Consider the following 26,164-nt stretch of genomic DNA (forward strand, 5'->3'; position numbering starts at 1 on the left):
GTCTCATAATGACTTTATTTCAAGACCAAGGATGTCCGGGCCTTTTTAGCAATGTATTTTCCCTGCCCTGATTTGAGAAGCAGCTGAATCGCCCAGGCTGACAATTTAAATGGCAGGTGCCTGCCCTCCTCTTCTGAAAAGTTCTGGTTAGGGCAATAGAAACATTTCTGAGAATGGGGGAAAGGAGAGAGGTATTTAATAATCCTGAGGGAGCTGTGTTTAATATGGCAAATTTCAACTTGAGTATTCAGTAAGAAGCTGGTAGATTTTGATAATGGGCAGCTGCAATAACAGACACTATTACCAGACCTATTCCATAAGCCTTACTCACAGAGTTGTAATGACATCAATTTGCTTAAAACATCCAAGTGCAGTGCCAGAGAATTTATAGCTTGTCTAGTTACCATGACGATTCAAAGTTCATGAATCTTCAATTTCTTGGCTTTGCTCTACTGTTGTTTTTTTTGTTTTTTTTTCTCTTTGCTTCCACTGTGGTTCATGTAACTAGCATTTACTTTAGCCATTCTTAAAATATGTTCAAAAAAGGAGTGGGGAGAGGCGTGGGTTTTCATTCTAGTGCAAATTAACGTTTACGGAGAGTGGCATTAGACCCCATCTGAGTTTGTCTTTGGTATGTTATTGAAATAGGATTAATAGAGAAACAGGGTTTTAGAGAATTTAACTGTCGGATGTTAGCTGTGCCACCGAAGATTTGGAAGGAGACAAACACTTCATTGAGAGAGGCAGGCTGAGACTGTAAGCCTGTTCCACCTGACCCTGTGGTATCTAAGGAAAAAGAGCAGGGCAAGCCTCCTTCCCCCTAGTGTCCTCCCAGCTCAGGAGAGCTGAGGCTGATGTGAGCTTTTTTTCTTGTGTCTCCTTTTGGCTGCTGTTGGAGATGACATTTGGCTAGGCAAACCTTTGGTCTGACACAGTACAATTGCTTTTATGTCGTTGACCCTGATGGGATTTTACTATGTACTTAAGAACATGACCCACAAAGGCAAGGCTAAGCGATCCCTGTTGAGTTCAGTAGGTGTATGTCGTGGTTTAACCTCAGCTGGCAACTGAGCACCACACAGCCGCTCGCTCACTGCCCCCTTCCCCCGGTGGGACGGGGGAGAGAATTGGAAGAGTAAAAGTGAGAAAACTTGTGGGTTGAGATAAAAACAGTTTAATAATTGAAATAAAATGATGATAACAATAATAATAAAAGAATATACAAAGCAAGTGATGCACAGTGCAATTGCTCACCACCCGCCGACCGATGCCCAGCCAGTCCCCGAGCAGCGGCCCCCCCGGCCAGCTTTCCCCAGTTTATGTACTGAGCATGACGTCACATGGTATGGAATGTCCCTTTGGCCAGTTTGGCTGTGCCCCCTCCCAGCTTCTTGTGCACCTCCAGCCTTCTCAGTCGGCAGAGCATGGGAAGCTGAGAAGTCCTTGACCAGTGTAAGCACTACTTAGCAACTACTAAAACATCGGTGTGTTACCAACATTGTTCTCATCCTAAATCCAAAACACAGCGCTGTACCAGCTACTAGGAAGGAAATTAACTCTATCCCTGCCAAAACCAGGACAGTGTAAAAGATCCTTTACCTTTAAAAATTCACTACAGTCCTGCAGTGGAGTAGTGCAAACTCTTTGCCACTCTTAGGTTTGGCAACTTAAAGACAGTATCCATACTGTCTTCCTGGAACAGCTTTACAGCATGCTCCCCTCAAGTTACAGGTCCTTAGGGTGGGCTGCTACTCCCCTGTCCTCTTTCCTTGTCTGACCCTTCCCTGCAGTCAGTTGTTAAAGGACGGCTCAAAAAAGGCAGAACTCAAAACAAGAAACGAAACTCAACCCCTACTTCCTGCTTTTGTTCAGTGCCAAAAGCAGGAACTGTTTTCCTGCAGGAGACCAGGCCTGCTATTTTTCCTTACTTCGCTCTATACTGCTTTCTTCCTGTAGTGATGAAGTGGATTGGGAAACCTTCGGTTCTCTTGCACCGTGAAAAGAAATCTAATCCTCCAGCAATAGGAGAGCAGTGACCTGTGTATTGTGCTCTAAGGAAGTTAAATTATGGCAGACTTTGGAGGCTGTACTTGTAAAATTACTTCTGTGAAAGTGATTACTACATTATTCAGTGCATATTTATCCTTGTCACACACAGCCTTAGCAGCACCTCGCGTAACACCTTCAGTGATCTTAGAGCCATCTCTCCTATGACCCCCGCCTATAGTTACCACAACCACAGGGTCTCCTACCACACTTGGGGAGCTTCTTTCTCTCTCCTGTTACCCCAGGAGAAGGTCTGATCTTGAATTTGTGGCAGGCCAGCAAATCGTATGAAAGCAGCTGTACTGGGCCAGACCCTTTGGATCTATTCAGCCAAATGTCATATCCCAATGGCCACCAACAGCAGACACAAGAAGAAAGCAAGAGCAGGCAAATAAGCTATTTACCCCTTCCACTCTCCAGTAGTATGGAGCTTATGAACTTCTTTTGCTGGTGTAGTTTCTATGAATTGGTATCCTTCAATGGATTCCCTTTGACGGAAATGCCCGTTCTCCTCTTAAATTCATGTAAGCTTTTAGTATCCGTAATGCCCTTTGGTAAGAACTTCACAGTTAACTACACATTGAGCTATCTGTCACTACCCTTAATTCCACTCCTAGTGTTAACAGTCAGCTCACAGCCCAGAGGTGAAGCTGGTGAACCCTCTGCCAAGCTCATTACTTTTCACTTACCCATTTGTTATTTCACCTGTTTTTATATCCAGTGTTGTAAGCTCTTTCTGCAACTCTTCACAGACAGCCCTGGTCCCCTGAATAATTTCATATGATCAGCACAATTTATCACTGCACTGATCAACAGGCTAACCCTTATGCCACTTCTCAAAAGACAGCTTTTTTCTTTGGATAAACACCATCAACCTGCAGAAGTGGAGATTCCTCATAGTCTACCACAAGGTCAGAAAGCCACAGGATTTCCCAGTGGCTTCAGTGTAAAAAACAAGTTCTAAAGCTCAAGGGGCACCAGGCCTCAGAACTGCTTCAAGGATGTCGAGAAAGCCAGGAGTCACTTTGTAGCCAAGTTTGACACCCAGTTCCTAAACATTTCTTAACTAAATTTAACCAGTGTAATATTGCCATCGGGGTTGCTTTGTCTAATATCACTTTAATGGCTACCTCACTCATGTCTCGTCCTTGAAGCGAGTGTTACTAAACACAATGAAACATACAAAGTAAGTATTCTGAGAAGAACCAGCTTGACTTTACGCAAAGGACTAGTGATGTTAATGCCTTTACCAGCTGTGTTCCTGGAAAGCAGAATGTCAAAAGCTGCAGCAGAACAAACTTTTGTATTCAATAGTCTTTTAATTAAGAAATCAATCACACGAGGAAGCATACAGAAAACAGTTTGTGACAAATGCTGTGTTACAGTGCTTTCTGGTACAAATATCATTTACAGCATTGTTATGCGTACACATCTGCCTGTGGGCTGGGGCTTGCAAAATCATTTTGCAAAGTCTGCCTCTTTATAGACCACACCATTGTACACCAAATCTGGTACATATGCCACCATAAATTCACGATTCAATCAGTCACATATGCCAGTTGAATTTGTTGATGCATTCAGAATTCACTTCAATTAGAGCACACATTTCTATATTAAAGCCAATCTCTAAATTCCCCTATTGTAGAATAACTCTGTTTCATCTGTAGATGACAGAATTTCCGGTTCAAGGTCTGCTCGCTTTATCTGCAATGTATAGAAAAAGGGAATCAACACCACCATATCCTGGTAAGTGTATGTTAACTCCTCTTTACTGCATTGAACTTTGCACAAATTGAAATACTGTCTTCAGAAGCAAGGCTGTATGGGATTTGGGGTTCTTTGTTTATTTGGGGCTTTTTTTTGCTTCTCTGACATTTCCTACATGCACACACATAAGGGAAGAAATATGTTTTATTTAAAATTAGAGGCACTCCCAAGATCTAAACAGAGCATTATTGACGTTATCTCCATTCACTATAGAATCATTCAGGTTGGAAAAGACCTTTAAGATCATCGAGTCCAACCGTAAATATATTTGGGTGACTCACCCAGGAGAACTTCTGCTGTGGGCTGAGCAATTGGGAAGCTCAAAGGGAACCAACCAGCCATACCCTCAGTACACAATTTCTCACAAGTCCCCTCATTTATGTTCAGTTTACCCTTGTTGCCATAAGAGATTAAGAAATCTAAAAAAAGAGATTACAATGCCAGAAAGTTTAGGCAAATAAAAGAAACCACTGAAAGTTGCAAGAGCCCAGGCTGTGATTTTCTGAGAATAGTCACACAGTGCTGATAAGGGAGAGGAAGTAAATGCAGAAAGGAACCCCAGGCTCCTCTCTCACTTCACCTTCTCCAAAGCCCAAGGTTCAAGGGCTACATCCTCCATTTAAAACCTGCGAGGAAGGCTTACTTTCCCAGGGAACAGATTACACTTCACGGTTCAGTAAGGCAGGGTGAGGACATGTCGCATGTGAGTTGGTTTACCTCTGTAATGAGCTTATGCTGACTTTGCATGAAAGAAAAATTTCTCATCTACATCCTTTCTTTCTGCAGCAGGACTGAAAACAGTGCTGGAAGAGCCTTGGTTTTAATCTTTAAGACAGCTCTCCTGACCTTGCTTGCTTCAGACTGTTGTGATCTGATAAATCTACATTGAAAAGTATAAACATAAACAACACAAAATGCAACTTAGACCTAGCAAGTCCTGTAAGCCTCTGCCTCGTACATGGGCCTTCACAAGCAGCCTCTCTGCTGCCCCATTTTAGATGCATAACCACATTAATCCTATTGATTTTTTCTATGTGGCCTTAAGACTGCTGGCCATAGTTATAGAATGACTGTTTAATATAACAATAATCCTAAATCAATTCCTATGAAAGGACTTACCTCCCCACACTGTGGGAACATACTAAGTGATACTGGTAGCATCCCTGCTAGTACTGACGTAATCATAAGCATTCTCACTGAAGCCAAAGCACGTGGAGTTTTCACAAATTTTGCCCTGTACAAGACATTGAAAAAGTAAGTATGTCAGTTTGGGCTTGAAAAATAATCTGACAGTGAGACAAAGAGCATTAGCTACTATTTTAGTGGTTGAAATTTTACTGAAATTAGTAGTAACCTAGGCTTACGAATCCTAAAGATGTTTCCTTACTTTATTTGCTATGTTCTTACTCCTAACTTCCTGTTCTTTCCCTTTGTTTTGTATTTAGCTGCAGCATTTTCCAAGCCCAGATTGTCAATACAAGATTAAGAAAATAAGCAGCAAGATCAAAGTGACAAAAGGAGAGAAGGTGCGTTAGTGCTTTAAAGTGTCTCAGTTCTTTGATTAAGATTTTTCTTGCGTTACCCTCTTTCCTTTCAGATTTAGTTCCTCTTGGCAGTCCTACTTTGCCTTGTGCAAAAATTTATTACTCAATATATATTTAAAATTTTATCTTACATCTGCATTTACGTCTTCTAGTAACAGGAGTCCCTTAAGCTAATAAAGGGGATAGGGAATTGATTTAGGCACTACCAAATTACATGACATAGATGATCCCTACCTGTATTATTTACATGAGACAGATGATCCCTACCAAAAGCTCAGAGCAGGCTAAGAATTCTCTCATAAACCAAACAATGAATTCTTCTTATTATATAAGGTTTCTAAATGTTGCAAAAGCAAAAACATGTTTTACAATATATGAAAAACTATTTGGAAGTTGGGATCCAGTTTTAGTTGTAAATTTAAGTGCCATATGACCTCTTCAGAAATAACAAATCTAAGCTAAGTGCTGTGAACAACCTTGACACCAGACACAGGGACTCAAATCAATTTACGGACCCTAGGTACTGGAAAACAGCCTGTCAGGAGAGCACAAACTTATTTCCTGCATGGGAGCAGAGAAGAAACCCTCATAGTTTTACACAACCTCCTGCAAATCCTTGAAGCATGGATGCGGACATAACCAGATTCACTTACTTATCTAAATGAATCACAGTTGCTGAACAGAAACTTCCCAGATAATCACTTCTACCAAGGCAAGTAATACTGCAAACCCAAGAAAAATTGGCAAGTGGTGACAGTCAGACTTAAAACCAGAATACACACTGACCAGGCACCCCCAGCCCTTTTGCAGTACCTCCTACCTTTCCACAAAGTGTGTAAGCACAGCTGGCAGGAAGAATGTTGTCCCAAACAAGACTGCTCTTGACAATGCTGTTTCTTTAACGGCCTCCAGGGAGAGAGAAAAATAAATGTTGTTAAAGCAGTGCTCTGTGCAGCTTCAATTACTGCATGCTTCTGTGAGCACTTTTTTGTCTAATACTCTGGGGTTTCAAGCAACAGGTTAATGAGGGATAAAAACATTTGTTAGAGGAATTCTTTCTTAAATGGAAACTAAACTCCTACAAGTGGCACATATTCCACTTGTGACTAAGAAATACCTTAAAAGGGAGGTGAAACTACTCATGCCATATCAAGTTTTCCTACCACAACAATAATTTTGCTGAAGCTTGCTTTTTTTAAGTTGCGCTGAACTTCTTCCAAATGGTTATACCTTCTGGGCATCCTAACTATCCTGTATCAAATCTGAAGTTCTTTCTCCAGCTGTCCACAAATCTTTATGCTCATCTAGCTGTTTCCTCCCCTCTGGATAGCAGCATAGAAAAGGAGGGTCACTGAGAGCACATAAAATATGACTCCTTGCTCTAGTTCCTGTGCCAGACTCTACAGTGGATGCTGATGAGCAAGGCGAGGAGCAAATACAGAGTCAGCAACTGGAGCCCAAGGATAAAATGCACTAGCACACTGTAGATCAGGGCATTACCCTTTAGGAGGCACAGCCTTTAAATGATATTCCCTCTACAGAAGGTGCATGTGATATGTACAATACAGAGCTTTTCTCTGAGGTGTCCCATCAGGAGAAGGTCCAAGAGTCTCCTTCTGTGAGCAGGGAAAGCAGAAATGCCTGTGCTAGCGTCTCTGTGGCTCAACTCTGGCACTCGGTATATTGGGCTGGGGAGGCTGCCAACCCTTGAAGACACAAGACAGGTGCCAACCTGGTTTCAGAGACCTAGTCCAAGCCTACCCAAAGATCCAGCACCTGATCTGGGATTCCTCATTTCAATATATCCAACTCTATCTACTCCCAGCATCACATTCAGCTCTTAGCCGACAATGAAAGGCAAGTCAAGAGAGGCCTTCACCCCCTCACCTACCTTCTCACCAGCCTTCCGTGACAGTCCTACAACCTTGCCATTCCTGTCCATCACTTCAATTCCATTCTCAAATTCTGGGCTTCTCACCACTGCCACAGTAAATGCACTCATCAAGCCTGCAGGGTTGAAGAGGATTTTGCTTTAAAAGATCCAAAAGGACTATCTCAATAGTAACATTCATAATTACATGCATTTTACATTTCCAGTTCAACAGTTCACAACTGAATAACCTGGCAGCTTAAGAAAAGACTGCCCCATAAAAATCTGCTTGGGATCTTAATTTTTGTTTCAGAAGTTTGAGTGAGATTTTAAGGCCCAATCCTAAAAGGTGCTTTAGCATTATGGACTCAGAGCTTTCAATCACTGCCATCCAGCTCAAACCAAGAGTACTTTGTTCTTAAGAGAAAGGGGAGAGGTTTGTGTTGTGGATAGGTTTTGTACTGGTCAGCACAAAATCCAGCACAGAAAAGAAGACCCTGAAGGGAACAGACTTGAAGTAAAGGCTGCATCCCTAATTTGAAAGGGACGGTGCCAGGGGAACACTGGCTCTAATATGTTCCATTATGGCACTTCTCTGCCCAGCTGTGTGTCTGTCACAAGTGGCAGTGCTTCAGCTGGATCGTAGATGAGAATGTTTCAGTTTCCTCCAGACCCAGCTTTACAAGGTACCTGAAAACATCCATCCCACAGTCAGTCACTGAAAACACAAGCCTAAACCACTGGCACTTATAAAGGCCATATCAAATGGGAGTTAGTCATCTAGCTGGTTTTCTTCTTTCTCTTTTCTAGACCAAGGTCTAGGCGTAACAGGGCATAGTCTGGCAAACTGACCTTGTTTGAAATAGTAGATTTCTCTTTTTATTAGATTTTGGCAGGGCTGTTCAATAAAGACATCAGTGTAATAGATGGCACTTTTCAAATGCTGGACTAATACTAATCAATTACCCTCAGGTTTCTCTCTATATTTAAGAAAATGGAAGCACACTTTAACACCTGCTCCAAGGGAAACAAGTCAGAAAGCTCTTATGCAGGTCCTCGGAAAGATTTGGGTAGCCATCTCACATAAGTTGGAACAGAGGAGATGACATTTGTTTTAATTTTGCCGGTTTCCCCTAGGAAAGGCCAAAATTTTCTTTAATGGCATTAGAAAAACAGTTAACAACATCAAATAGTTAAACTTGTCCTGGTGCAACTTCACCATGTCAGTAGAGCTGTTCCAGTAATGAACTGAGTCTCATTACCTTGCAAGGTTAATAATATTCTGTTATAACAACTCCCACTTTCTACACAGTCAGCAGTTAGGTAGCCAGCTAGGTAGCCCCAACCTGAGTAGGAACTACGCCAGTAGTTACATAGCTGTGTCACGCTCTGGTGTCATGTATGTGCCACACCGTTCGAGTGCTACTGCCCTCCTGATCCCTCCTGGCAGTCCTGATGGTTTCAGGTATAATGTCCAAGCCAAAGAAAAATGCCAACTGCATCCCTGGATATCTTTGGAGAAACGGTTGCATGTCATGCATACAAAGGTCAGAAGAGTGCTCTGGAGCTCTAAAACTAAAAACCAGCAAGCATCAAATAGAGGTCAGCTACACTGATCAGTGAGTGTTAACTCTCAAACAGAAATAACAGTACCCAGCAAAGGCAGTCAGACAAGGCGGCTAGGAAACAGTCAGACCACATCTGTGCAAGGGCAAGAAAATTACACAGTCAGATGGGGCAGCAAATGGCCCTCAGACCAGCTGCACGATGTACCGTTTCTTTACACTCACCAAGAAGAGGAGCAGGTAGAAGTTTTCTGACGACCAGTTGCGTTAACGAACTCTTCAACGTGTATCGATTCATGAAGACAAGAGGAAGAGCCTAAGGCATTGGGAGGAAACAGGCACCTTCTATTAAAAAAAATGTGCAGTATTTCAGTATGTGCAACAGTTTAGGAAGATAAATCTGTGACTTAGTACGTAGTTACCATCTATAAAAATAAACAAATGCCTTGGTTTAACATTGCAACAAAATATGTATGTTCTCTAGTTGCTGAAGGTTTTTGTAATCACTCTTTTAGATAAGAACACAAAATATTACGATAAAAAAAAATTCAACATTATTATGTATAGGACAATAGCAGTATGAATACAAAGACAGAAAAAGGAAAACAGTTACCTCTGACTAATATTCCTTGGACATCTGCCCAACTGCCTTGTGACACATACTGCTCTCTCCCCCAGACAGGACACCTGGTGCACTTGTGCATTTGTTCCTGATTCTCTGCAGTTTCTACATTCCCGTAATACACTTGCAGGAAGTTTCATTTAGGAATAAATGGCCAGGACACCACCTAGCGCTCAGAGTCTCCCCTGGAGGACAAAGGGGAAGAACTCCCACATTCACCCACGGACATAGCTGCCTCCTCAGACCTCTGTAAAGTCCTGAGTACTGCTGGCCCAACTGTTTTGCCTAGTGGACAGAGGTGAAAGTCCATCTAACAAAGGCAGGAACAGCCATGATTTTCTGCCAGAAGGCTTACAAAAATCACTGTTTAGTGTGGAGAGTGAGGAAATGCATTATAGGGGCATCGACGCTTGCAATGAGTGTCATGAGGTGTCCTAGTTTTGGCTGGGATAGAGCTAATTTTAGTAGTAATCCTAGTAGCTGGTACAGTGCTGTGTTTTGGATTTAATATGAGAATAATGTTGATAACACATTGATGTTTTAGTTGTTGCTACGTAGTGCTTACCCTAGTCAAGGACTTCTCAGCTTCCCACGCTCTACTGACTGGGAAGGCTGGAGGTGCACAAGAAGCTGGGAGGGGGCACGGCCAGGACAGCTGACCCAAACTGGCCAAAGGGATATTCCATACCATCTGACGTCATGCTCAGTACATAAACTGGGGGAAAGCTGGCCGGGGGGGCCGCTGCTCGGGGACTGGCTGGGCATCAGTCGGCGGGTGGTGAGCAATTGCACTGTGCATCACTTGCTTTGTATATTCTTTTATTATTATTGTTATTATTACTATTTTATTTTATTTCAATTATTAAACTGTTCTTACCTCAACCCACAAGTTTTCTCACTTTTACTCTTCCAATTCTCTCCCCCGTCCCACCAGGGGAAGGGGGGAGTGAGCGAGCGGCTGTGTGGTGTGCTCAGTTGCCGGCTGAGGTTAAACCACGACATGAGGATACCAGAGCTCATTCTGATGTAGCAAAATCTGGAAACCACAAATTCCTATTCCAGCACAGCACAGAGCTAGCTAGGTAGCCCTCAGCTACCTAGCCCTCCTGGAAGGCTAATTAACCTGCGTTCAGTGCAGTATTTTCATGGCTACGCTGCTTCTGGGATCTGAGCTAACTCTTTCCAGTACAGATGCCTGCAGATTTCACCCCTTTTATAGAGCTAGATAGATCTCTTCCACAGCACCACATCAAAAAATCAACTATAGCAACCCAGTGAGTTATTCTGTGTTTGTAAACCCTGGCCATTTCCTCTCACCACCCATTTTCTAAGTTTGCAGAATAATAAAGAAAAGGACAGAAGAGGAAGCATCAGAGGAAGCCAAGCAAGGTATTGGCTGACAGATGATAAGGAAAATTCTTATTCTCAGCAGTTCTGGGGCAAGACATCAGAGTAGAGCATTAAAGCACAATCCTGAAGGATATCTGGCCATGTGATTATCTCAGCGCCTACTCCTTCTCAGGAGGGCTTATTAGGAAAGCAATCATTGAGCAAATACATACACCAATACAAGCTGCATAGGAAATGGCTCCCAAGCTGTAGAAGATCTGCTTTTGTTGAAGCGAGTACTCCTAAGATGGACAGAAGAAACATACTCCGTAAGTGCATTTGTAAAACACTTGTAAATCATGTTCAAAATGGTCTTGTACAATTAAGATGATTTCAAAAATAAAAATCGACACATACTTCAGCCTTTGTGGTACCATTTCCATTTAATAGGGTGAATCCTGTGGTATATGTGTGAAACACGAACTGCAGAAAGGAGAGATTATAAGCAAAAATGAATTTGGGATTGAGACTAGAAGACTTGTAAATGTCGAAAGGAAGAGGTAATTACCTGGCAAAAAAAAGTTTGCTTTGCCTGGAGCTGAAGAGATGAAGCAATAACCTAAGAGGAAAACCCCACAAGAAAATTAGGTTTGATGAATCTAGAAGTTTTTGGTGAGCAGTGGTAGGCTAGAGCACGAAGAGAACTGCTATGTTACTATTTGCAGCAGCGTCAAAGGCTCCAGTCAGTACCTGAAGCTGTTTGCCTTGATTCTAGGCTAACACACTTTCTTGCCACAGATGTGACATATTCACTTTTTCTATCCAATATAAAACACAGAGACACAGTGATTAAAGCACTGTGTGCAAGAATATTTGGGCAAGATGCTTTCTTACCCAAAATAAAAAATACATTTGTACCTGTGAAGCTAAAATGGATGCAAATAAAATAACTAAGATAATAAAAATGTAGTTAAAGTAGTGAATGAGAAAGGGTCAGACTGTTTTGGCTAGTGGGGATATAAATACTAGATCTACCTGACCTAAGATCAAAGATTCTAGGATCTACTTCCCAACTCAGACAGGGAATAAGAACTTCAGTTTTAATAAACCACAGCCTTTCTTGAGGTCTGGCCTACCAGGTGTGGAGCACTCTCAAGGTACAGAGTCAATGAAGATAAGGCAAATATTGAATAAGAGGAGGGTATGGAACATCCAAAGCCTCAGAGAAGGATCAGTAATTCATTTAATATTAGTGGATCAACTACCTTTATTATTAATGCCAGTGCTGAGTCTAACCACACCTATGAAAGAGCTTTAAGCTGTAAATATCAAAAAGAAATATTTCTGTTAAGTCTATTACTGTTCTTAATGAATTTAATGAAAATCTTGACGGCTGTTATACTTTCTAGTAGTGCCATACAAGTTCATGCTGTAATCTCTACATGGAATGGCTTAGTATGTATACTCATATGCCAACACCAAAGGCAAACACATCTAAATAAACAAACATGCATATAATTGCAGCTACAAATTTTATGAAAGAAAATGGTGCGATTTTTGAGCACTGTAAGGAGTTTATATCTTTTGTAATTTCTTGACACCACCATTTCTTATTTGCAAATGCACGATCTACATAAGAAAAAATTCATATTCTGAGTCTGAAACACAGAACACAAGGTCCGACTCCTTCCCACTGCAGTGCCAGTTTTTTGAGGTTAAACAGACCAAAACCAGGCCTTGCTCTCAATGCCTAGTGAATTTCACCTTGCATCAGAAAGCTGACCTTCACACATGAACAATCTCTTTGAATACTGCTGAAGGAAGGTAGCTAACAGATTTAGACTTCCAATGAGATTCCCTAAGGGCTTGATCTCTAGATTACTCAGCAGTTCCCATAAAATATATGTTTTTTAAAAAGCTTGTGCTGAAAATACAACTAGGAAGCCTAAAACCTTCTGTTCCCTCCCTCCAACCCCTGGCTGTGGAAAAATGTAAGCCCTGTGGTACACTAGCATCTTTCATGATTACTCACCAATGGAAGAGATATGGGCAGGAAGGCTAAAAAGAAAGAAAATGTCATTTCAGTAAAAATAACTGCACAGTCTAGATTTTGAGCAGAAAATTCCCCTTACTTCCCCGCTCAGTCTCAGCTCTAAGTAAAACACTGCCCACAAAAACCCTACCATCACCATGGACTTCAGTTCTAACCTTTGTCTCTCATTCAAGAAGCCAGAATACCTGGTCACAGCTTATAGCCAAAAGGAGCCCTTGTGAACTCCACTCAAGGTGGCTACTCAGAAACTATGTAACTGAGTTTTGAACAGAAATTTCTTCTCCTCACTCTATTCAAAAAGAGATATGTGGCAACAAAGACTGTCACAGCTGTGAGTGGTTATATGAGATAAGGAATAAATAGCCTGAGTATGGTTATATCTGATTAACAACCTGCGCTGTCTTGGCTCCCTAAACATCACCCCAAGCAGACTTTATCTGCCACCACAGCAAGTAAATTCATACAGTAGCCACATTCATCAAATGAAAACTTAGCTTATAGTAGATAGTTTTACATGTGAAGGGATTTGGGAACTCATTCTGTAGTGACAAAAAACAGAGACTGGTCAGACTATTTCCACTTAGCCGAGCAGATGAACTGTGGAAAAAATTCCTCAGGAGGACCGTAGGAATAAATAAATCTTCAACAGACATGACAATGCAACTAACAGAAGTAAGAGTCTACTTGTTTTTCTATATGGAGAAGAGTATCACTGTAGTATCACAGTGGCTATTTACTATGAGCTATTCCCCTTCGATGCTTCAGTCACATACACAAAACTTCTCTTAAGGGAACTTACCCGGAGGTCTAAACAGAACAGGAATTATCTTGTCTGTATCAGGATGTACACTGGACTTAAAAGAAAAAAAAAAAAAAGAGAGAAAAAAAGTCAAATTGGACCACCTTCGCCATACTGGAATAAGAAAGAAAAAAAAAAAGATTTCTAAATATTTTGTAAACTTACCAGGCTTAGCAGGAAGGCTTGTTTTGTCTAAACAATTAGAAAATTAGGTTAGTAATCAAGTTTCAGAAGAGACTGGGTAAAATCTTCTTTCTAAATTTATTATATCTTTTTTTTCCCCAATAACTTTTATATGGAATGCCATATATGTATACACTCCTTTAATTATTTTTTCCCTAAAATTTCTCTCCATATACTCCTTGTTGAATACAACTTACTCACATCCCATGTGCTGTGTAACAGCACCAAAGTGCACATTATGGCAGAACAGAAAGTTAATTTTAAAAAGTTAAGCTAGTAGGTATTTTAAAACAGAAAACAACAATTTTGAAATATGGCTAAAAGCCTAAACACTTATGTTAAGACTTCAGCTTTTCTGGAATCACAGAAGCTTTTATTTCTCCTTTCAGACTTTGACACAGAAGGTACTAAATGCCACATGGGAAGAGCCAAGCCCACAGTGAATCAAAAGAAAGACTCCTCCTAACAAAGCAAGGGCTCAGCACTACTTTCCAGCAATTCCATGAGGAAGTTTTCCACCCAAGTACTGCTACTGCTCATTTTATGAGATGTGAAACCAAACCAACCTGCCCTCTATATGATGACACAACATCAAAGATTCAAAATGAGCTCAGTAAGCATTTTACATATTTATCACCTACCTATATCATCCCAGCTGAGGACAGACAGGCTTAAAGCAATGATACCTAGAGTGATCCGAGGGTTTCTTTTAAACTCAGCTATATGATAGACAACCTAGCATTCTTCAGAATAATAATACTGCAATTTGGCACCAGTAGTCATCCAAAGAAATTCCTACTAGATTCATAGATTAGAATCTCTGTAGTAATGATTTTTTCTTGTTTATCCCTTGTATCTGAATCTCAGTATTCTGTCTGCTAGATCTTACACTGATAGCAACTATTTCAGCCATGAAAAAAAAAAGACACCTCTATTTTCTACAAATTGCGCTCCAAAATACCTGATCATTCTGTATGGGCTCACTTAGCGTCTTTCCACTGTTTTGTAATAATAACCTGGTTCTTCTTATTTCATCCTATATTTGAGAAAAAAACAAACCAATGAGAAAAAAATAACTCAGATTTCAATATTCTACAGTGCAATGTATCAGTTATAAGACACATTAAATACAAACCTAGAATGTCAAGCTAATGCACCTGTCCTTCACCAAAGCACTTAAAGCAAGAACACACCTCAACACACAACTAATTCACAGTCATAAAAACTTTTAGATTATTCAGACCCCCTTGGTCTCTTTAAGTATCAATCCTTCAACCCATTACATAAATGCACCTGAACTTTAAGCACATGAAAAACCTCACTGAAATCAAGAGTGTTATTCTTGTATCTAAAGTTATCCATGTCTGCTGGCAAATTCAAAAATTTGCCACCAAAGCAACCATCTGATATCCCCACAGGCACCTAGATGACTATTTTAAAATGAAATTCCAAACCACTTTTAAAATTACCAGAAATGAGTCACAACATCACTAGATGTTCCTGCACGTTCACAAATGTGTGATCAAGTTTTGCGTCTTACGCTCTTCCTTTAAACTCGGCTTAAGCTTTTAATTATGGAAAACAGGTACACTTAAACAAAGAGAATAAAACTGTAACTCATGTAGTTATCCCTAGTCTACATAAAAAGCTGCCCCTCTTAGGAGAATTTATAAGATGATTTGACTTTTCTTGAACAGGCACATCTCTCTTTGCAACAGTGTATTTTAATTCAAGGAGGTGTGAACTAATCCCAGATTTCCAAATCCCTGAATGTACTATAAAATTTTCTTGTTGGCGTTTACATATATATATATAATGCACATTTAGTAAATTATATTATTTGTACATGTAAATATATAGACAGATATGTATTCATACCACATATACACATATATAGAGATAGATGAATAGATACATACAACACACTAACTCTGCAAGCGACAGGGAAATATCTCATATACACACATTTTGACAGTGTCCTTTTGCTTTAATGGAGCTTTCCCTTAAAAAATAAATTAAAAAATCAATCAACAAAAATTCCTTTAACATACTGACCAACCAGCCGACTCTCATACAATGCGCTGTGCTTTCTCCTCTGTTATCCCTGACAAAACTACACAGAAGTGGATTGACAGAAAAGCACATCTTCCCCAGAATTTTGCTGTCATGACAGTTCCTGAAATTTAGAAGCTACACTTTATGATCAACAATGTGTTTAGCGTCACACTTTCAATAACTAATGTTAAAATTGTAATAATAATTCTCTGGTATAAAGAGGCCCTACAAATCAGGTGTGTGCCCTCCGAGGGTAGGATTCCTTTCAGTATATCCACTTGGAGGAGAATCAAAGAGCTTCGTGACCTTCAGATTAAGCTGCACCATAAGGACGGGTATGTGGATTAGCCAGCAGAGATGTTGGATGCCTGTGATGCAGTTCAGCAAACCTGTCTTCCCTGAAGCTGTGACAGCTCCACATCGTGAGTCCTCCAGCAGCAGATTATTTAAGAACAGCCCGCCCAGCTGCTCGCTTCATCTCTCTTGTCTTTGGGGGTTTCCTGATTCTTAATTGGGCTAATTCAACTGTTGGCACAGCAGCCACAGTCTAAACAGTACTGCTGAAATGGTAGTGTCTACAAATGCCCCTTGTTTTATGTAATTATACATAGAAATGCATACACGTATATTTCTTTTATATATATATATATATATGTATAGGTATTTTATTTTTCCTCCGAAGCTTTGTAATGGTATTATTTTACACCTTAGCAAAGTCAAAATTCGCAAGGTCGATTGCTAGTCCTCCTGTTACCTGACACGTTTTGGAGCAGGAGCGAAGGAGCACCGAGCAGCTGGCGCTGAGGCCACGCCGTCCCGCAGAGCCCCGGCACCCGGGGCGACGTCCCGGCGCCAAGGGCAGGGGGGCGAGTCCCCTCCTGCGGCCCGGGCCCCAAAACACCCGTCCCTCCTGTCACCGGTGCCGCCAGCCACGGCTTTGAATTAAAACGCGACGAGGCCAAGCCGCGGTACTCACGGAGGATTTCAGGAGCAGCAGGGGGTCCAAGACGTCCGCCCAGAGAAGAAACCTCTGGAAAAAAGACTGACGGAGACACGTTTCAGGGAGACGAGGCGTTATTTCGGAGGCAGCCCGCCCAAGCCGCGCTGTCCCGCCCAGCCCGGCCGCCCCGGCCCCTCCGACTCCCCCAGCCCCCGACCTGGCCCTCCGCCCTCCAGAACCGCAGGTTGGCGTCCATGGAGCCTCGGCACCGGAAAGGCGCCGCCGCGGGACGGTCCGTCGCTGCACGCTCCGCCCGGGCACGGTGCCGCCGCGCCAGGATCCCACCCGCCCGGCCGGGCCTGCCGCAGGCTAGGCTTGGCGCCTGGGCCGCCTTCCCGCCCTGAGGCGCGGGCTGGGCCCTGGGGCGTCGCGCCCCTGCCGCGGGGGAGAGAGGGAGGGAGGCCAGCAGGAGGAAGCTGTCGGCTGGGCCCGGGGCGGGGAGGCAGCGGGGGTCGGCGGCCCGCAGCCCTGGAGCACCCTCAGGGCAGGCCCCGGGGCAGGGGGGGAGCAGATCGTGGTTAGGAAAGGGCCGACTGCCTTTTCCCCTTCCAGCAGTTTCCCCCTGCGCTACCTGGGAAGGCAGAGCCAAGGAGCAGGAATGCAGAGAAACCCCCTGCATCCTCCACGTTGACTTAAAATGACTAAGGTAAGAGAAAGATACAGCCAGGTAAAAGATCAGTGTGTCACTGCCCTGGGGTTTCACAGGCCCAAACAGCTACCACCAACACCGCTACCATGTTATTTTGCATTACTGAGCTGTGCAGGGGTTTAACTTCATGTATTGTAGGTCCAGGACATCAGGTTTATTGGAAAAATTGCGTGGATAGTAGTGGATTTACACAAAACAGAACTAAAACACTGGGACTGAAAAGAGATTTGCAAGTACTGAAACCTGGAGCATCACCGGGCACCACACAATGTCAGGCTCGTTTTTTCATCCTTTCACTTACATTGGAGCGTTAATACCCATTATAAAGCTAACTTAGGACACAACAGCCACTTTGCCAAGGTGGTTCCCTCGTGCTTCTGTTTATCTTAAGTCCTTTCCCCTGCTCAAAAGGGCAGAAGATGAAAAATACAAACCCATTCAATATTGTATCGATTTATCCAGCCCTTCAGCAGCACACCTGCTACTTACTATGGCCTACTCACCACAGTACACACACAAAGGCAGTGCCAGCTGTTAACTGCTTGCTGCGAACAAAGGTAGAGAAGTTGGATATTGCCTTAGAAACTAACTTCTTCAAAATAGAGAAACAGGAATCTTTGGGGAAAAAGTGAAAGAAAAGCAACACACCTGCTGCTTGTCACTGTTAAGATTTATTATTATAGCTAGAGATACACTACATTGTTTTCAAGCAGTACAACAGACAGATTCAAGCAAATAAGCAATGTTTTAAATGATGGAAGACTTGTAATTAAACTCCAGTAAGTACACTACTGGGGTTCAAGTTCTTACCATCTCCCAAGCAGAATGAAAGTTCTTCATGCCTGTTAATGCAGAATTAAAAAGGCACATACTTACATTCATTTCAAGTTATAGTGTATTTACACACAAAAACGGGGATTTTTTATTTTTTACTTGTTACATTCATCTCTTCCTCTGCAAAATTCATTAAAAACAAACCATGTATCAAAATTCTGTTTTCTGTATTGTCCCTCTTATTTCAAACTCTTGTTACAGAATTTAATTTTTCATGTGAGAAAAGAAAATGCAGGACACTTTCTGGTCCAAAACTAGTTAAGGAAAGAGGAAAAACACAGTGGAATACAACTGTATTTTGTGTACTTGCCATATTCAAGAAGACGACTAGTGGTCACAGAAATTCAGGAAACAAGTTGCAAGAAGGGGGGGAAAAAGCCTTAGTTTTTTACCCTTCTTTTTAAAAGAAGACAAGGGAGTCAGTAAATGTTTCAGCATTTAATTTCTTTTTAAACATCAGAAAATGAGAAATTTGATTTTTTTTTTTTTAATAATCACAGCTGCTTTCCTAATGTCTTCAGTGTATAGTAACTAAGAGTTTTGTCCACATATTTGAGTGTTTATGTATGCGCTTTCTCAAAATATTCTTTAGAAGCTTCTGGGCTTGGTTTGATCTGTCAAGAAAAGAAAATTTAGTTATTATATGCTATAAGATAAAAAAATTACATCTTTGACATTTTATCCAAGAAAATCCATGCATACTTTATAAAAACAACAGGTTATTTCTGTTTCTGCACTCAGTTAAAAGATGAAAGCCTAAATGATGTACAAGCTCCTACTTGCAAATTTGAAGTATAAAACACATTTTTCCTGCTAAATATCAAGCAGGGCATTAAATAAGTAAAAAAATCTGAAGACAACTGGTGCAGAGTGCAAGTCAAATTTAGAGTTTTAAATACAACTTGTGTTTTCTAAAAGAAAATCGGTGACTTTCTTCACAGAAATCAAACATATTTAATATCATACAAATAGACTGAATTGGTCCAACCAATAAAAGCCTCAGATTTAGACTGAGTCTGTGCCTGTTGTCAAGCACCTCACGTTAAAGTGGTTCTCAGCCCTTCAGACATGCAAAAATATGCCAGTGTCTATATTTAGAAAAGTGATATTTAGCAGATGCTTACTGTAGGGGAGTCTGGAGTCCAGTTTGCCGGGCAAACCTCTCCATGTGTTTCCACGTACTGGAATGCTTTCACCAAGCGGAGGGTCTCTTCCACGCTGCGACCGACAGGGAGATCATTGATACTTAGATGCTTGATGAGCCCATTTGGATCAATGATGAAGAGACCTCTGTAATTGAGCAAGAATTTAGGGAATGCAAATCACGTTCCAAGACCAAACACAAGAAACTGGATGAACTATTTCAACAAGGCAGTTATTCTTAGATGCACATATCAGAGTTAGGAGTAGCAATACAGCATTTGATATATTGTTTGTTAATGCAGTGATCAAAAACCAAGAACCAGTCAACTGGCACGGTATTGTGAAATTACAAAGTATGCATAAAGACCATTAAATCGAGACAGATGTATAACAAAGGTAGAACTTCTAATTCCACCTATATTTCGAAGTTGATAGCTGGCATCCTTCCCATGTCTTTTTGATATGAAAATCCGAAGGTACTGAGTGAAGAGCTGCTTACGCATTAAGCTACTAAATTAAATCCTGTTGCATATAAACGTTTGTGAAAACCAAAGTCCCAGTCTTACCATATTAATTAACTTGTCAACAAACAAATGTCAGAAGTTCCTGATCCAAAGAGATCAGGAACCAAAGGTCTCCATAAGATTCCTACCCAGTCCAATGGATCTTGGGGACCACTATTTACTTTTAATAAGTATTCCCATGGTGGAGAAGAAAATGTCAGTTTGTTTTTATTCTAGATAACTATAGGATTGACTGTAGTGGCCTCTAGGACTACTGCTTTAGAAACTTCTCACACAGAAGTTAAGGTAGTCTCTTCTCCCTTCATAAGAAAGAAAACAAAAAAAAGGGACAGACCTAAATTGTGAAAAAAATGTAAAAAAACTGTAAAATGCTCTTCTATCCTACTCGTTTTCCTCAGTGACATGGAGTTCTCCCACTCACTCAGAACAGAATAGCTGGCTTTCCCCTGCATGCATTCTCAGAGAGGCCTGGAACCATTCTCAACTTAATGGCCATAATGGCCATGTGCCCTTTTCCTAGGGTGGGATCCAGCAGAAGTTCTGCAGAACAAGTAACATCTTACAGCCTTCATTTGATCCTTGTGCAGTTTCCCCTGCAGGAGGAGACAGTATGGCTCACATTGTTTTAGATTGGCTTGGTCATAACCAAGTTATCGGCAATCATGCGTTACCTTAGTGCTATGCCAGGTCCTTCTAGCAGCACACCGTAATCACGGGAGATTTGTTTTGTGAGGTCCGACAGAATTGGAATATTCATTTTGCCCAAACCGCCGCTCTAGAGAAAAAGAGTAAGATTCCATTTTGTTACAAAACGCTTTTTAGGATTATCTTTCTTGAGTTGCTGGATTCGGCGCTCTTGAGTATACTAACAACAGAACACATTCATGCCATTTGCTCTATGAAAGGAACCACGAGGGGGTGGGGGGTTGTTGTTTGGTTGGTTTTGTTTGTTTTTTTTAAAGTAGTCAGGAACATTTGGTTTCTTTGGAACATGAAAACTTCTTTTGCACTGAGCATTTTAGAATTGCTTATTTTGGTGGTAAAAGGCTACCTATGACAACAGTCATAAATTTTCAGAAAGATTTCACTTGTACACTCTTCAGGAGCTTTGAATACAAAAATTTCTACTGCATATTTAAGTGTTCAAAATTAAACAGGTTGAACATGGTGGGGAAGGAAGGGAAAAACAAACCTGCATACTATGAACAGACAAAACACAAGGCTTCTAACAGCCAAACTAGGTATGTCAGAGTTCTGCTGCTCGCTCTATTTAGTGCATGTATTCCCCCCCCCCCCCCCCAAATAAATTTAAATGCTATTTGGAGAGTCAACCAAGATTTCTTTCAGTTTTGCAACATACTGGAACCGCAACAGATAAACTCTCTATCCTTGAAACAAGCCCAGAGTTTGTTAGCTTTTCTGTTCCTGGCATCATCAGTGAATCATTGTGTAACCTCAGTCACTCAGACCTTGATCCTGCAAATGCTTGCCTGCAATGGAGTTCTCATACGCAGAGCTTTGAGCGCAGATGTCGGAGAAACCAAGGCCTTAGCTTCTCCAGGTGTCAGTTTCCTGTCTGCGCCACCATGGAATTCTTTCCACCCTTTGCAGGGTGTTTTGCTACACGTGCACCGAGCAGTGCCTGACTGGCATACGCTGAACAGCTTTCGCACAAAGCAGTGAAGTCAGTCCACAATCACATTTTAGAGCTTTGAACAAAGCATGCAGAAAATTAAATACTCTCAATAGGTTCAGCCAAGCCATATTAAATCTAGCAAACTCTCCTCCCTCCCCTGTATGTTACAACAGCAAAGCTATGCACCTGGAGCCACCTCAGTCTGCGAGCACTACTGCAGCCTGCTGTCCACACGGGTAACGACTGATGGCACAGGAGCTTCTACACCTTCCTGCGACACTTCTGATTCTCTACAACTAACCAAACCAGTGAGGTGCTTTATGTGATTGAAAGTGGGCAGTTTTATATACATGTGGAAGAGGCTCCTCTCCAGTAAAAGGCCATCTTTATAACTTTCTTTCCCTGAAGAAAGCTGAGGACTTCTGTTTGTACTGCAGAAGTGGAACTATTTCAGCAAGTGAGAGTTAATAATACAAGTGCTCCAATAAACTCGTCATTCTTCTGCTTCCATTCTGAAGCCACCACTGTTCGGTATTGGTTAACAATAATGACTAAACAGCTGCTGTTCATTTTCTGTGAGAGTGCACACAAACCATCAGCTGTAACAAACAGCTTAGGACGGTGACATGTATACTGAGTATTTGTCTTTCAAGATAAACATATAAGGATATGATGTAACCTACAAGACTATCAAGAGTGAAACAAAGATTTAAAAAACCCCAAATTATTAAGGAAAAGAGCAAGAAAACAAAGACTGAGGTCAGAATTAGGTCATCAAATGTAGAAGTTAATTACTTCACGTATCACTTCAGGCAGTCTATTGAAATCGGTGTTTGCACAATTGTTCACTCAACTCCTCAGGAGCTCTTGTGAAAAGAGAATAAACCAACAGAGAAAGCCCCAAACAGCTGCTCAATTCATACCTTTCGTGGTGTATTTATCCAGGCCAGATGACAAAAATGAGAATCCACAGAAACTGCCACCACTTCACAGTTCACGTCATGGAATTCATTTGCTTTGTTGCTGAAAGCCACAATTTCTGTGGGGCAGACAAAGGTGCTGGGTAGGAAGAGAGAACAGGCTGTAATGATTCTGCAATCTTTTCAGAGAATTTTTTAGAAAAGACTCCCATGTCTGTTTCTAGGCACTAATGCAGCAGAGCATTTTCTTTAGCCTGATAATTTTAACCATGTTTCCTGCTCAAGATTAGTTTCAGTCAGTCTCAAAGCAACAGCCATAGCCACCTAGCTGGCATACCAGTTTTCAACTCTTAGTTCTAGACATTTTTTGCAGAGATGGAGAAACTGTCTCTGCTAGACACTCTCTAGACATAGAGTTTTTGGAAACTATAGCAGAAAGGACTGCAGGTTAAATCCTTCCCCATGTGCCCCGATACACCAGGATGCTCTTGGCAATTCAAGTCTTCTGGACAGGCTCAATTCCATCTGTTCACCTTTTGCTCTGGAGTCGTCTAGCTGCAGTTCTGCTGGCCCTGCTGCTTAAAAGGAGAGAGCCTCCAACATTACCCCAAACTGCAAGGCAATGTCTTCACCCCTGGGATCTGACTGTAAGAGGAACCACGCTTGCAAGGCCACATCTGCTTCCTGAAGCAGCCCCGGCAGCTAGAAGATGCTCTCCAGCCACCGGATCCATTACTTTAGCACGCAGTGGCCATTTGTCCCCAAGTCTTACCACTCACACTCTAGAAACAGACACATCTGCCTTGCAAGACTAGCCTGGATAAGGTGAAAACAGCTGCTTTAGACAGCGATGATCTGCAGCACTTCCGATGATCTTCAGCAAGGCAGGAGACCCATCTGAAAGGAGAGAAACCCATACTCACAAGTCCAGGGGGTAGAAGAAGAGGACAAGGTATTTCCCCTTGAAATCATCCAGGCTCAGCTCCTTGAACTCTCCGTTAACAACAGCCGTTCCTTTAAAAAACGGGGCGTGTTGTGTAACCGCTGGAGCAAACCGCGAGGAGCCTGTGGGGGAGAAAACAGAGCTTCGGACTGTGCCGCCGCCCCGCCGGGGCCGGGCCGGGCCGGGCCGCCTCCTCCCCTCGGGCGCAGCCGCAAGGGCGGCCGGGGCTGGCAGGCCGCAGGAGACGTTCCCGCCGCCTTGCCCAGGACGAGCCCGGGGGGGGTGTGTGCGTTCCCGCCGCGCTCCCCGCACTTACCGAGGCTGAACTGGCGGCGGGCGCAGGGCAGGGGCCGCGCCGTCAGCCTCCTCCCGGCAGCGGTGGCAGCAACGGGCACCTGCGGGGAGACAGGGAGGGTCAGAGCCGCCGGGGGTTGGGGCGCGGAGGCGGCCAGGGAGGGTCACTCACTCACCGCGGTCCGCAGGAGCCTTCCCAGAGCAGCGGCCATGTTGAACGCGGCGGCGGCGGGCGGAGCCGGGCGCGGCGGGGCGGGGAGGGGCGGTGCCCCCGCCGGGAGCGCTGCCGCCGGCCGCCCGTGCCCGCCCCCCGGCCATGCCGCCTCCCGGCCGCGGTTTGTGACTCGGAACGGGGCGGTGAGGGGCGCTGTCCGTGGGCTGAGCCTGTCGGCGCTGCGGGTCGTCGGCCCCCCGTCCTCGCACGCAGTGCGGCGGCCGTGCTGAGGCTGGGGGGAGCTGTGTTTGCTGTGGGCTTCCCGCTGGCGGGGTTGCCTGTGTGACCTAGTTTTGGCGTATGCTGACGCAGACCGAAACGGAGCAAACAGCATGGCTTGTGCTCAGAAACCTTCCAGATACAAACTTTTCAAATGCAATTGGCTCTGACTTTATTGAACTCGCTCAGGTTACAGTTGTTTAATCATAATTAAACAATTACGGCGCGATAGCCGTGTGCCTGCTTAGCTCCTCTCGGCTGTGAGCTGATGCAAACCAAAGTCCTTGCCAGATTTCCCACACAAGCACTTACTGCCGCTAATGGGCAGCGCTGTGTTAAGCTGAATGCGTGTCTGTAGCCTCCCTCTGCCCTGGAGGTTTGTCCCAGTTCTGTTCGCAGCACGGACTGTCACTGGAGAACCGCACTGGTCCAGCCCTAGGAAGAGTGGTTGGGGTGTACGTTAGCTCTGGGGGAGGTAGAAGAGTCGTAAAACCCTGTCACAGGCCTCCTGGCAGATGAAAGCAGCGCAGGAAAGGTGTACGGCTTGTGGAAGGGACCACACCCCATACATACAAACCTGTTTCCCTGAAGCTGGGGGCTTCAGAGGGTCTGCTGTTGAAGCCCAAGCTCCCACAACTCAAGCTAAAGGAGCTAGTTTAACAGTCAGTTGAGCAATACAAGGTTTTCTCAGGCTCTTTTTGTTAAATAACTGATGGTGGCAGCAACAGAGATCACCTTCACGAAGAAGCCGCCAGCTGCCCACCCTGTTTTAGGCCGCGTGCTTTGGAGCAGCACAAGTGGCGTGCACAACCCAGAGTACTGAAAATCAAACACTTTCTAAAAGTCCGTTTTTCTTTTCTTAACTTCTTTTTGTGTGTTTCTTCATCTAAGTAGTCAAATCGAGTGGAACCCAGTTTCACTTCTGGGTTTTGGTAATTTCTGGCTTAATATTCATACTTGTAAATATCTACAGCCTTTTACAAAGGGGAGGTCCCACCTTGTGAACTAGAGAGAAGTCTGGCTTCACTAGCAGGATGAGCTTGGCCATCAGCAGCTGGGGCCAAGGCCAAAGGCAGCCAGAGCAATGTCAGCCACGTCCCAGGCCCCTGGGATGAGCTCAATAGATACTGCATCTATACTTCTGAACAAATTAGCAAACTTATTGCTGGTACTGATCTGTCTGGCATGGTCCGGTCACCTCTGTAATAGTAAACTCTCTGACCCTTCAAAAGAGGGAGGTTGTGTGCAACCTGCCTGTTAGGGTTGGTCACTAGCCAGTATTAACTCTCTACTATGCCCAGGGACTGTTTGGGGCAGTGTTAGTCGGTGTTGTCCAAAAGCATGCCGAGACCTTTGTGAGCCTTTGACATCATCACTAGTTTCAGTTGCTATGCCTTTCTGTGGCACTCCTAAATTTATTAATCCAGGTGTAGGCAATGGCAGCTGGAAATGTGGCTCTGATAATCTTCTCAAAAACTGTAGTGCCCAGCAGAGCAGCCAGAATAACGTCATCTACTCATCCATGCACAGAGATACTGGGCAGCTGCCTGGGCTTGTGATGAAGATGGAGGTGCCCAAAAGGAGATTATAAAGATGGAGGTGTTCTGCAGAAGGGTGCAGGAGACAAACTGTTGCTATAGCCATGGTGAGATGAGGGGGATGATAAGGATACAGATACCCCAGTATGGGGTCCATCCACATGGTAGTCTGACAGCTTCCTGAATCCACTGATTTCCTGGAATTCAAATAGACATCTCTATTGCTTTTGATTTTGAAACTGTTCCCTTCAGGCTCAACACCCTCTAACAAGCTCTGCGTGTGCATTTGACCATGTCTGCATAGGTGTGTGCAAGTGCAGTGCTGGGTCAGTGAACTAGCAGGTTCTGAATTAAGGAGCCTTACGTACCCCTTGCTTCTCATTAGCGCTTTGCTAAGGGAAACCTGAAGGTGTGTGT

At 43.1% G+C, this 26,164-nt stretch overlaps 2 protein-coding genes across 2 annotated transcripts; both read right to left on the bottom strand.

Moving 5' to 3' along the window:
• Positions 1–3,345: 3,345 nt before the first annotated feature.
• SFXN4 (sideroflexin 4) lies at positions 3,346–17,064 on the bottom strand. Its single transcript, XM_076339115.1, has 14 exons — positions 16,991–17,064; positions 16,810–16,875; positions 14,740–14,814; positions 13,761–13,787; positions 13,596–13,650; positions 12,776–12,801; positions 11,312–11,362; positions 11,161–11,226; positions 10,977–11,045; positions 9,018–9,108; positions 7,249–7,364; positions 6,178–6,263; positions 4,933–5,047; positions 3,346–3,750 (listed from the first exon to the last, which is right to left on the bottom strand). Exons 1-14 carry the CDS (start codon positions 17,027–17,029, stop codon positions 3,673–3,675), a joined length of 960 nt encoding a protein of 319 aa, XP_076195230.1. The 5' UTR covers positions 17,030–17,064; the 3' UTR covers positions 3,346–3,672.
• A 1,070-nt stretch (positions 17,065–18,134) lies between these two features.
• PRDX3 (peroxiredoxin 3) lies at positions 18,135–24,010 on the bottom strand. Its single transcript, XM_076339117.1, has 7 exons — positions 23,953–24,010; positions 23,799–23,877; positions 23,463–23,604; positions 22,543–22,678; positions 20,655–20,758; positions 19,441–19,606; positions 18,135–18,930 (listed from the first exon to the last, which is right to left on the bottom strand). The coding sequence occupies exons 1-7, from the start codon at positions 23,986–23,988 to the stop codon at positions 18,877–18,879; spliced, it is 717 nt and encodes a 238-aa protein (XP_076195232.1). The 5' UTR covers positions 23,989–24,010; the 3' UTR covers positions 18,135–18,876.
• Positions 24,011–26,164: the final 2,154 nt, after the last annotated feature.

Source organism: Aptenodytes patagonicus, chromosome 5, assembly GCF_965638725.1.
Source record: "Aptenodytes patagonicus chromosome 5, bAptPat1.pri.cur, whole genome shotgun sequence".
NCBI classification, from domain to species: domain Eukaryota; kingdom Metazoa; phylum Chordata; class Aves; order Sphenisciformes; family Spheniscidae; genus Aptenodytes; species Aptenodytes patagonicus.